We start from the raw sequence: 12,916 nt of genomic DNA on the forward strand, positions 1-12,916 counted from the left end.
TTTTTTAAATTATATATTATTTTAAATTTTTTTTTTTTGAAAATATTTTAAAACTTTTTAAATAAGATAATTATTCATTTTCTCAAATAAAATAAATAATAACTTTAAAAAATTACCAAAATTATTAGACCCCCATATTACATACTGTATTTTTATTTCATTAAAATGATATAACAGTAATTATTAGTCATTAAATTTATTTATTTTTAGCATGATTGATTAAGGTGCTGATGAGCATGATCGCATCATATTAGTCCTTTATAAGATGGATAAGACGAGGACATAGCATTTATTTATGTATTAATGACGGTTGATTTTTAACATGTCTTCCATTAATTACCTTTAATCATTTTAGAAGCAGTTCCCTTAAATACAAAATAAAGTGAAATGAAGCCTATTAATTTTATGGTTTAAATTATATTCCACGTATTTAATGACATATATATTCACTAATACTATATAAATTATCAGATATAACAAAACAAAATTCTGAATAACAAAAATTAAAATGAAAATATGGAAATTTATAAACTATATATAACACAACACAAACATTGATTTATTTAGTCAAGAAATTAATATATTTGTATTAATAATTATATAAATAAATAAATAAAAAATGAGAAAAAAAGAATAAATTGGCATATTCCTAATTAAAATTCGCATTGCCACTCATCCTTATCCGAAAAAAAGGAAACATGTATTACGTAATAGATCCTTCCACTCGCCGTAAAGATGCGGCTTAAAGCGGAAAGCGCGCCCACTTTGAAGGACCCCACCACGCTAAGGAATTTCAATCATGGGTGTGGGACCGGTGATGAATTTTTGGACGCATCTGACCCACACGATCTGTGATCTGTGGTAGGAACCATGGTAATGCTATTGGCGTGCATAAAGCAATAGAATAGGAAGTAATGTAGTGTATAGTGGATGGCATGATTGGATTCTGTTTCATCCATCCATCCCCATTGGATAGATGGGGAGGCAAGTGGGTGTGTTATGGCTGTCAGGTATAATGGAGAGACCGATATCCCTTATCCGGGTTAAGATCCGGTGCAGGAATTGGACCCGTGTTAAATGCTTTTATCCCGAATATAAATTTTTGGCAATTTTATTGCTTAAATCACTAGTAATTTAAACCGTAAATATAAGAGAATTTTATGAAACCTACTGTTAAAATATATATAAAAAATAAAATACTAAAATATAAAAGAGAAAGAAAAGAGAGCGGAAGCGGAGAGAGACGTATGGGCTACATCTTGTATATTCACTGTGTCAATCAATATTACATAACTCTCTATTTATAGAGAGACAATGAGTAGTGACCAAGAAACCCAAATTAAACCCTAAAATATACAAGGAAAGAAATAAACCCTACATTACAAATTAAATAACGGAAATATAAAATATTCTAACAAAGGAAATAATATATTTTAACATCCCCCCTCAAACTCAAGGTGTAAGCTTGAGTTTGGAAAAGAGAATAAATTGAAGGCATCTAAAGTCGATGGTTGGATCAAGACAATGCCGGCGAGAAAGGCTGAAAGTGACGGCCGGAGAAATACCAGAGAATAGAGACAAGCTGCTAAAAGAATCCGGTTAAGGGCCAAGCCGCAACTGACAATGACGGTCGAAGAACGAAAACTAGTCATTAAATCCCTTGAAGGGCCAAACCACATTGTGCCAGGGTTCGCCAATAACAAAGACGAGAAAGGCTTAAAGTGACGGCCGGAGAAATACCGGAGAACGTAGACAAGCCACTAAAAGAATCCGGTGAAGGGCCAAGCCGCAACTGACAATGAGGCAGAAGAACAAAAACTAGTCGTTAAAATTCCCGTGAAGGGCCAAAACCACATTGTGCCATGATTCGCCAATGAATAAAGCCATGGATCACAACAAAATTAAGAGATCATCAGAAGAGAATGCTAGAAAACACCATAGAAACGTTATAAGACTTTTATTGAAAGCCACAGTAACAGAAACGTGGCTCTGATACCATGTTAAAATATATATAAAAAATAAAATACTAAAATATAAAAGAGAAAGAAAAGAGAGCGGAAGCGGAGAGAGACGTATGAGCTACATCTTGTATATTCACTGTGTCAATCAATATTACATAACTCTCTATTTATAGAGAGACAATGAGTAGTGACCAAGAAATCCAAATTAAACCCTAAAATATACAAGGAAAGAAATAAACCCTACATTACAAATTAAATAACGGAAATATAAAATATTCTAACACCTACTTGATTGAATAGGTCTCAAGCAACCCACCTCCTATTCAGTCGATAAGACTTAAATTTTTTTTTCATATTTGCTATCTGAATAGAATTACTATGGATTTATTAAAAGATTTAAATCACGATTGCATATAAAAAAGTGAAAGAAACAATAATTTGTAGTGCCAAACCATCCCTTTTAGTCATAAGGGTAGTCAACCCACTTTTTTTTTTTTTTTGCCACCAAGTGATTTGATCACTTGTAATAGTTGATTTAAGGGTAGCCAAACCATTTTTTTTGGCCACAAGGGTCAGTTTGGCCAACTTCAATGGCTGGTTTGAGGGGAGAGGGGAGAAATCACCTCTAGGGCCAAAGAAAATGATTCGACCATCTCTACGATCATTCTTTACATTACAAGCAGCCTCTTCGTCTTCTCTTTTATCTACTCTCACGACTCGAATTGTCATTTTAAATAAACGACTCATACAAAAGATATTGTACTCTATCCAAAATCTAATAATTATTGCACCGGATCTCAATCCCTAATATCAATGCATGTAACTTGGTTGGATGATGATGGTTTTCTGTATTTTCTAGAGTCTCTCATGGGACCCATTTGAACGTGGGCAGTTTGAGAATGACATAAATGATTGAATTCATTGGAAGATATTCAATTTGTTTTGGTATAGTTATATAATAAAATAGTTTGTGATCATATCAAATCCAAGTCCATATTTTGGTTATTTAGTACAAAAAGTCAGAAAAGACCCTTGTCTCCAAGTGAGGCATGCATCTAAATTATGGGCAATTAGTATATAATAAATGCCTATGATGCTTTAAATTAAGCTATGTGGTGCCCCTTGGCACATGAGCTTTATGAGAAACTATACATATATTTTGATATATATAGCTTTACTTTTAGATCTTCGAATACCGTGTTGACTGGTGGGGTGTGAGTTGCTCTTTCTTTACGTTTGTATGATTGTGAAAGATTTGGGGTGTTGATTGTTACTTGTGACAACCCTAGAGTCGGATTTTAATTGCTAGTAATTTAGGTAGTCTCGTAAGAGAAAAGTGGTAGACCTATTAGTTCCTATTTATCTCGAGCAATTTCTCACTTGTTTGAGGATTCATTTGAATTTATACTTTTAAAAATACAAATAAGTGTTTGACAAAATCGTAATTTAGCATTTAAAATGGCATTTAAAATTTTTGTGTTAGCAGAAAAGCACCACTTTGTTTACGATTTGAAAACGTAGATTCAATTTGCAATTTTTAAAAATACAATCCCAAACAATTAATTTTTGCGATTTTGTTTACAACCAAATCGTACTTCTGTCTATAAAATGGCAAAGCTAAATGTACCACAAAGCAGGTGGGCATATTCCTCATTAGACAAGCTTTGTCCTTTAATCTAAGAAATCTTGAGGTTCATACCTTGGCTTAGAAGGCAAGAATTTGAAGTTGATGTAGATGTTGTACATGGGGGTCTTTTCTTCTTCTTTTTTTAATTGCTAAATTACTTTATTAGGATGGTTAAGGTCGTTTACTTATACTTAGTGATCCACCTACTTACTAAAACAACAAAAGAGACTAGAAATTAAAAATCTTTAATTTTACTGATTTCAGACTGCAGAATTAAATAGCGGCAATTAATGTGACAAAGGCAGATCAATATATTAATGAGATTAGTTGTGAGATTTAAGTTTTTATAATAAAAGATGCTAAGCTATGTACCGCCCTAATTGTTGTCTTTCTTCAAAAGCTGCCAAAAGAGTGTTTGACATTGGAAATTCATAGATTAAAAAATGCAATTTTTAAATTAAGTTATAGAAAATATAGTGATTGAAATTGTGTTTTAAAAAATTTATATTTTTGTAAATCTCGGGTAATTTGGTGTCTTCTTAAAGATGTACAATTTTAAAAACTAAACTGTGAGCTTTATTGCATTTCAAATCGGGCATTTTAAAATGGATGCTTTGAAATAGTGGGTAATTACCTTTTTTTTTTTTTTTTTTTTGAGCAAATTTGCTTACTGGAATATAAATGCTCTAAAAAATATATATTTAAAAAATAAAACTTTTAAGTAAAAAAATATTTTTTTGATAAACTTTATTTTTAAATTTTTGTCAAATCTGTTTTTAAATTGTTAACGCACTTTTCAACCCCTCGAACCAACAATTACACATGCTTTAAGTCATGATTGTCACCGGTTAAATGGAGATTTTATATTTTATTTTGCTGCATTTAAGTACATGGTATTATATTAATAAAAAAATTTAATTGATGTGACAATATGCTTTACCAAAGTAAAAGCTGTCAAAGGATAATGAATTTAAATTGAGTTTGGTTTTTTTTACGACAATTTTAATTTATTTTCAATTTACGAAGTTTTCATGTTGAAAGTGAAGTTGCATGATGAATTGATGACACCTTCCATAAATAAGCAGCAAAATGCTCATTTGTCAACTGTAATTACATCAAAAAGGCGAAAAGACAGAAAATTAGCTCTCCAAACCAAAGACTTTTCTAGAGCATTCAATTTGCTTTCAATTTTTTTTTTTTGAGGTAAGAGCTCAACAACGGTGAAAATTGGCAAGAAAGATGGGGAAGGGAGGAGGAGCGGCAATAGATAGAGAGGTGAGGTAACAGGTAAAGATGAGATAAATTATATATATATATATATTTTTATAGAGAAAACCTTTTATTACGACCATATGATAACACCATTTTTACAACCCTCAAATAATAACCGACACATTAAGTAAAAATATAAAAAGTACACAAAAATAAGTTGAACCAAAATATACAAAATTTTAGGGTGATAAAATTTTTAAAAAGAGTTAATCTTCTACCTCTAAGTTTTAGTTTTGAATCCAAAAATAAGTTTTAAGACATTAGAAACGGGTTTTGAGGCATTAAAAACAGGTTTTCAGACATTAGAAAAGAATTTTGGAGCATTAAAAACATGTTTTGAGGCGAGTCACGGCTGGCGGGGTTTTAAGTGTTCATAGCCGGCCAGACCCACGCCATAGGTCTAGCATGGGTCTTGCTGGCTACAGGATTTTTTTATTTTTATTTTTTTCTCTGATTTGGTGTGATTGTTCTCATTTTTATTTTTTACATTTTTCTTAAATTGATGATGTGCCACATAATAATTGAAGGCTGCAAAAAAGATATTATCAAAATGGATCTAGTAGTAGGGGCTCTCTTTGTTATGATGTGATAGTTTTTAGACCATTCATTTAAAATAAATATAACTTAAATTATTATATCCCGAGCACATAGAAGGGCCGGCTAAAATCGATGACATGTGAGAAGGCCAGGTTTAGATCCTCCATGGGATCGGGGGCCCATACTTTCACAGTAAGGCCCATAAATATGGATATTTGGTACGCTTTACACGTAGGCCCAGCAACTCTTTATGTGGACAACCATATCAGGTGGGCCGGTATCACATGGAGAAAGTTGCACTCTACATTTCATTTAAAAAAAAAAAAAAATTATTTTGTTACAGTCAATGATGTCATATTATTTAATTTTAAAAAAATATTCACTATATGATATAAGAAAAACTGCTACATGTGCTTCTAAGTGTTTACTCCCTAATATGGTAGTGAAAATCACCATTAATACATCATATAAAGATTGTCCCGTCTAAACTGGAAGAAGAAGTTTCTTTAAACCCAATTTCTTAAACTAACAAGTGTTCAAAATGTACGAAAGAATTACATGCTCTATTAAAAATGTACACAAGAATCACATGCATTCTAAATATACCTCAGTTTAGAAGACTGGGTTGAAGAAAATTTCTTTGACCTAACTCGGAAGAACACTTTATCCTAAGCCTATTTGGAGAAGAAAATATGAATAAGAAAAGGCCTAACATTACCGGGGATATCACAGACTATATGCATGTCACTTCAAAAATACTTGATAATATAAAAATATGTATTACTGCACAAATGAATGGGTTTACTTCAAGGTGAATGATGCTGCTAATGAACATTTACTACAACAAGACATACAAAGATATTCACCTTATGCTGATTAAATTCCACTCTTTTTAACTGAGGGAGGCCAAGACAATCTCCTATGGCTCGCCCCATCAACTTGATTAAAATCAGACACCTCACTGTTTTCATCCTCTGCTTCTTGCTGCTCAATTTCTTGCCTCCTTAGGCTTCTACTAGCTAAGTCATCAAAGCTTGGTTCATTTCTCCAAGGAGGTGGAGTCACACAGTCGGACTCCCCTGGCACTCTTTGGGAGGCATCCTTGGCTGGTGTTGTGGGTAAGGAGGAATTGGAATGACCCATTCTCAGATTTTGAAGTGTTGCAAACGATTCTCTCATTGCAGACATGGCCTCAAAAAATCGGGTGCATGATGCTAAAGCAACTGGAATAGGGCGAAGCATTTCCTGCATCAATACCAGAAGATGAAGATCACCTTTGCTACAAACCTTTCCATTAAGGATATTTTTCCCACCAGTGCAATCATCAGAACATGTAGAAGCGAATCAATTTGACCCAACATAAATCTAAGTTCTGTGCTATGAGATCTTTAGGCTTTCCAGAAAAAGAGATCATATCATTATTAACTAAAGATAAATGCTACACACACTTCCGATTGTACACTCTCAAGGACACATTTCTTGACGTGGCACTAAAAATAACAATTGAAATTTTGGATGAATTATTATTGGATTTTGGATCCAGTGGTGATTTTTAGTGCCATGTCAGGAAGCGTGCACTTGGGAGTGAGGGAGTGAGAGTGTTTGTAGCATTTCTCAACAAAAGAAACAAAAATTTTGATTTCTCAACAATTGGATACCTCCATTAAACTTTATGGTAGATCATTGATATTTCAAGAAACCCCAGGGGTCATGGATGTTCAACTATCAGTATTTTGAATATCATAATCTGTCAAGGCGTTTTAAAAGAGAAATTATCCATTCAAAGGCTATTGACAACTAAAATGTAATAAGATGCTATTCAATATTGTTTCAGCTGACCCAAATTCTCCCATGATCTCTCACACTTCATCTAAAACAATACTCCCTATAGGGTTGAAATTTAGTCTCTTATCAAAAAAAAGGGTTGAAATTTAGTCTATACAGTTTAGACATTTAACTCTCCTAGAAAGGTCTATATGTAGCGTCTGAATGTGGTCCAGAGCTAAGAATGGGATGAAAAATAAGCAATATTATACACTCTGGATTGGAACATAGGTAGAAACAAATGAAATGCCTCAACAAGCTTACCCCCCATACTGAAGGAGGCTCCTTAAAGTTCTGACTCCATTGAAAATCTGCAACTGATGTTGTCAAGGCACCATAGTCACTAGCAGCCTTCATAAGTAATTCAGAGAATTGTTTCTGCACAAACCCAAGCAAAAGATGCCACAAGCATTAGAAATAGTCTTTTTTAATGATGATAACCAATTATAGCCCTCTAGCATTAGATAAATTATTGAATCTGCTATATTTTGAGCCATTTTCCAAGAGCTGGACTTAGAATTTACAACTTCGACTTAAATTGTGCCCCACACTTTCTGTAGTGTGACTACAATTTACTCTAATTCTGTCCATGTTACATTATGTTTTACTTTAAACAATATTTACACATAGAAATACCATGCAGGAGTTGGTACGGGCAGTAGTGGATCTCAACTCATGCTAATAGTAGAATTGCTAGGATGAAGAAAGAACAATTCAATCTCTCATCCCCTCTCTTCACATTTTGTGAACCTTAGGATTCCTTGAAACTTCCATTTCTAATTTTTTACTTGTAACTGAATGTTCTGAAAGTATAGAGGGTTTACTGCACAGAATGGAGCCATCACCATGCATAAGGCACTAACAATGCCAAAGATATATGCTGTCATTCTCATCAGATAATTTGCCACTTCAGGCAATAAGTGTAAAGCCACTATTTTGCATTCTAACATCAACAGTCCCACGCTATATATCCCTACGCCTGTGCCTAATTTTTTCTACCAAAAGTTGTAAGTATGACCAGCAGACCAGTAACAGGATGGTGAGCGACCAGGAGGAAAACAAGTTATGAGTCCAAGAATGGGTTGAGAGAGAGAGAAAGAGAGATGCAATTCATTGGACAAACCTGATATTCTGCTTCCACTGGGATGCAATCTAGTGAATATGGCTGTTGAAGACGAGCTATGATGCGATCCTGTAAATATGATTGAGACATGTATTCACAGTTTAATTGAATTCATCTAATTAAATTTAAAAAAAGATACGGTATGCTGACGAAATGGAAATAATTTTCCTCATAGCAGTCACCATAGTTCAATGTAAATTATACACAATAACCACAAAATATGTTAACATAAAACATGGTAGGACATATCTAATGAAGCATTTTCTTGAAAACACAGTCAGCCCTTGCATCAGCAACAATGTTAGAACATTCCATTTCAGATTGCAAGAGAAGTAAAATTTAAATATGACACTTCATTTGCAGACACCCTGAGGCTCTGTTTGTTCTCTGGGAAGTTTTATTCTGGGATTATTTTCATCAAACAAATAAAATTGACAAGAAAAGAGCTGTTTTTCAAAGCTAAATTATAGATCCATGAGTAAAAATATATTTTTTTTTAGCAAAATTTTAGGCTATTTTTTTTTTCCCGTAATACACAAATAATAACAATACGGAATGCACACAATATAAGAATAAGAAAACTACAATCATAGCAAAAGACAGCCTTGTAATAGTTAGACTGCTCACAAACAGGTCAATTTTAGTCATAAGTCATTAGTCGGATAACAAATCAAAACAAGGGCATCTTAGAGGGGTCATGGGGATGAATCCAGTTTTGTTCTCTGTAGCATTTGAATACACAAATGCTATTAGTAGGATTGAGTCATCAACCTTCCCCCTCCCCTGAACAACAATCCTCACTCCCCTGTCGACCTGTGGGAAGGAGGAACAATTGCAGAGAATTGTAGTAATAGCCAATTATCATGAAAGCAAAGGCCGATTACCCAGAGGAATCCTTAAATTAACCAATAGCAATATTAGGTACCAAACCATATATTTTGAATAACCCATGCTATTCTCAATTCCAGAGGGACAAAACAAAGTATGCATAAATGTGCACAGTTTTCATATCCTTTGCAGGCACAAGCAAGCTTGTAATTGTATACTAGGCTCATGTTCCACATATGCATGCACATGTATTGAACACTGGACTTGGAGATTTTCAAGGAGAAAGACAAGGAGCTTTAGCATCAAGCACACACCCTTTCAGGTAACATTTCAAGAAGACACTTATCCAACAAAAAAAAAGATGACAATGATGACAGAATGAAAGCAAAAAGGTTACCTTATTCTGAATGACATCTTTCAATATAGTAGTAATCCTTGCCAAAGTCTCAATCTTCTTTTCCATTTCACTCACATGTGTCAAATGTGACACGTTTTTATCATCCTAAAATTTTACGAAAAAAAAAAAGAAAAGCTTGTTACATGGGTATTGCATACAAATTGTGATTAAGATGTGAAAAAGTGCTACCCAAAAGAACCATATAACAATTTCATTTCCTTATGTTAGAGAAACAACCCTCGTGAATATTTTGAACTACAACAGGTTATAAATAAAACTAGGATAACTAACCTTTCGACCTTGAAGTTCCACTTGCAGATCTGCTATTTTTCTTTGTACGGTGGTAAGTTCTCTTAAGACCCTTATCAAGTCATCACCCTTCTCACCAGTAGTAGTGGATAAGTTCTGGATTTCTTCCTAAGGAAAGAAAATGACTAGCTTGATCAAAATTCCAAAGCTTCCACATCATAAATGATCAACGTTTCAGTGCCACAAATGTAAATTTTGAACATAGAAACATCCCTATTCTAGCATTCTACCAAACTACCAAAGGGAGCATAAATAAAATAGTTTTGGGAAAATATAAAATAAAATGAAAGAGAAACAACAATAACTTCAAGAATCAGTTCATGGATTTGATGTGTTCCTGTATGCAGGAGATTTTATTAACTTGATATGTTATTAAGTAATCCTAAAAGTTCAAAAAGAAAATAACTGGAAAAACACACTCTTATCTCTCTGTGTGTTTGGATATATCCTCGAACATATGATCCCCATCCTCATGAAATGTAACCAAGTAAAGCAGTGATACGATGATTAATACTAGGAACCATCTACCAGGATCCTGTCTTTTACACAAACATTTGACTATCAAGTTGCCATTTTCTGCTCGAAGACAGTAATAAAACCAAGCAACAAAACAAACTGCCTTTAGTGCACTTTCCCATACCAGCTGGTTTTACTATCACTCTACACCATTTAAACTTTTCCCATTAACAAAAAAAAAAAAAAAAACAAAACAAAAAAACAAAAGAGAAGGCAACACACATATATGGCTTATTAAATTATAATTTGAACCTCATGTATGACTGGAAGGAACTAATAATGTTTTAGATCCAAAAGAACCCATCTTCAGCTTTCGATTAAACTCCAACATTAACGACCTAAATTCTACACTAAGCGATCAATTCATAACTGGGTGTTTCAAACTGAGCTTCAATATGAAAGGGCGAGCAAACAGAATTGTGGGTTATCACTGCAAATCGAATCTATCACGCCTAAAAGCAAAACGGGTCGAGATCAGAATCACCCAGAGTGAGGACTAAATTGCAAAATAGAACATACATTATACGCATAAATTCATACATGCACACAGAGAGAGAGAGGTGGGGCGCCTAACCTGAGTAGGAGGAGGGGGAACAGAGAAGCCGAGATCGGCAGCGATGGAGAGAGCATCGGACATGCCTCCGATGCGCCTCAGCGGCTTCTTTCCCACCCATGTTGAGTCTGTCCCCATTGACATTTCCTGCAAGACCCAAACACGGCCTTACACCGAACAAACGAATGAAAAAAAAAAATGGTGCTCACTGTCTTCTCTGGGTGTTGAGTTTGGGAAAGTTGGGCCGGCAATTTGTATTTCTTTCCAAAAGGTGGGAAATGTCTTCTTAAATCCTGATTACTTATTTGAAATGATTTAACTTTTAACTTTTAATTATTTATTTCAAATTAAATGATTGAAATTTAACTTTTGTGCCTGGTAGCAACATTTATCAGAATAGAATTATCCTCATTTTAAATAAAATTGAGATGAACCATTTTATTGCTTAAATTTTATTGGGTATTTGTATAATAAGTTCATGAGTCAGTCCTCCAAAATTTTTAAGTTTCTAAGTTTTTTTTTTTTTTTTTTTTTTTCGAAAATTTACACCTAGGTCAATAGAAATGACAAAAAAATCTCTGCCATCAATAATTTTTAACCGTCATTAGTCAAATTCAAAACGCATGGTTTCACCTCATTAAAATATTAATTTTTTATTAATTTAATTTTAAAATAAATCTTAAAAAAATAAAATAAAAGTGGTTAGTCAAATTCAAAACGCATGGTTTCACCTCATTAAAATATTAATTTTTTATTAATTTAATTTTAAAATAAATCTTAAAAAAATAAAATAAAATAAAATAAAAGTAGTTGCAACTTGCAAGCCCCCCCCCCCCCCCCCCCCCAAGGGTGGTTTGCCCACTCCCAAGGCGTTTGGGGTGGCCGCGAGCCACCCTAAACCCCCCATGGGGTGGCTCAAGCCACCCACCACCCCTAGGGCTTAGTAGGCCACCCCAAACCCCCTGGGAGTGTGGCCCCAAGGGTGGGCAAACAACCCCTGGGGTGGCTTGCGCCCATCTCATAGGGGTTGGATATATATTAATTTACTTTAAAATTAAATTAATATTTTAATGATGTGAAAACGGTGTGTTTTAAATTTGACTAACTGCTGTGAAAAAATTTTGACAGCAAAAATTTTATTGTCATTTTCATTGATTTAGGGAGTAAATTTTTGGAAAAAAAAAAAAAAAACTTAGATTTAAAATTTTTTGAAAGGTTGACTCAGAGACTTATTATACAAATACTCAATTTTATTTTGTTACATTTAAAAATTATATTATTTAAAATTATTAAATGATGTGACAACAAATTTTTCATTTGATATGTGAAATATATTTTGAACTATAAAATAATCCATCTCCGATCTTTTTAACTTAGATGATTCTTCTTATTTCACTTCAAAAAGAAAATGATAGTGATCCTAATGCGGGACAAAAGGAATTTAGAAGAAGAATATAGGAAGGGAAAAATACAAGGCATTGAATCACACAATTTAAAGAGAAAATAAAATTTGGTAGAGCCTCGCCATCAAAAGAAAAGGAAGATGAAGAACAAAACTGATTTATTTATAAACTATAATATGTCTCCATTCAAATACAATAGTTCACTTAAATAAATTCAATGACTAAACCGTAACCGTAACCCTAATTTGATTTGCTTTGTGCCAAACCCATAATTGAATTACAAAATAACACATTTAACTATGACTGACAATTTTTTACACGACTTAAATTTGGTTAGATTTGTGTTTATGGGTCTAATCAATTTAATTTTTGAATCCACACATAAAATTAACGGATTAGGATTGATGGGTCTAACTCATATAAGTAAATGAGTCTGGTTATAGTTGACCTATATAATCTTATACTCATGTCTCGAAACCAATACATGACATTTAGGTTGACAATTTTTGACACAAACCTTGAAACCGTCACCCATTTAATTAAATAAGTCAGAGTTATGGTTAACT

General features: G+C 33.4%; 1 protein-coding gene across 1 annotated transcript; it reads right to left on the bottom strand.

Moving 5' to 3' along the window:
• Nucleotides 1-6,145: 6,145 nt before the first annotated feature.
• On the bottom strand, nucleotides 6,146-11,150 carry AUG2 (HAUS augmin-like complex subunit). Its single transcript, XM_059594702.2, has 6 exons — nucleotides 10,969-11,150; nucleotides 9,861-9,986; nucleotides 9,570-9,674; nucleotides 8,345-8,413; nucleotides 7,486-7,599; nucleotides 6,146-6,642 (listed from the first exon to the last, which is right to left on the bottom strand). Exons 1-6 carry the CDS (start codon nucleotides 11,089-11,091, stop codon nucleotides 6,274-6,276), a joined length of 906 nt encoding a protein of 301 aa, XP_059450685.1. The 5' UTR covers nucleotides 11,092-11,150; the 3' UTR covers nucleotides 6,146-6,273.
• Nucleotides 11,151-12,916: the final 1,766 nt, after the last annotated feature.

Source organism: Corylus avellana, chromosome 5, assembly GCF_965113065.1.
Source record: "Corylus avellana chromosome 5, dhCorAvel1.hap1.2, whole genome shotgun sequence".
Lineage (NCBI taxonomy): Eukaryota > Viridiplantae > Streptophyta > Magnoliopsida > Fagales > Betulaceae > Corylus > Corylus avellana.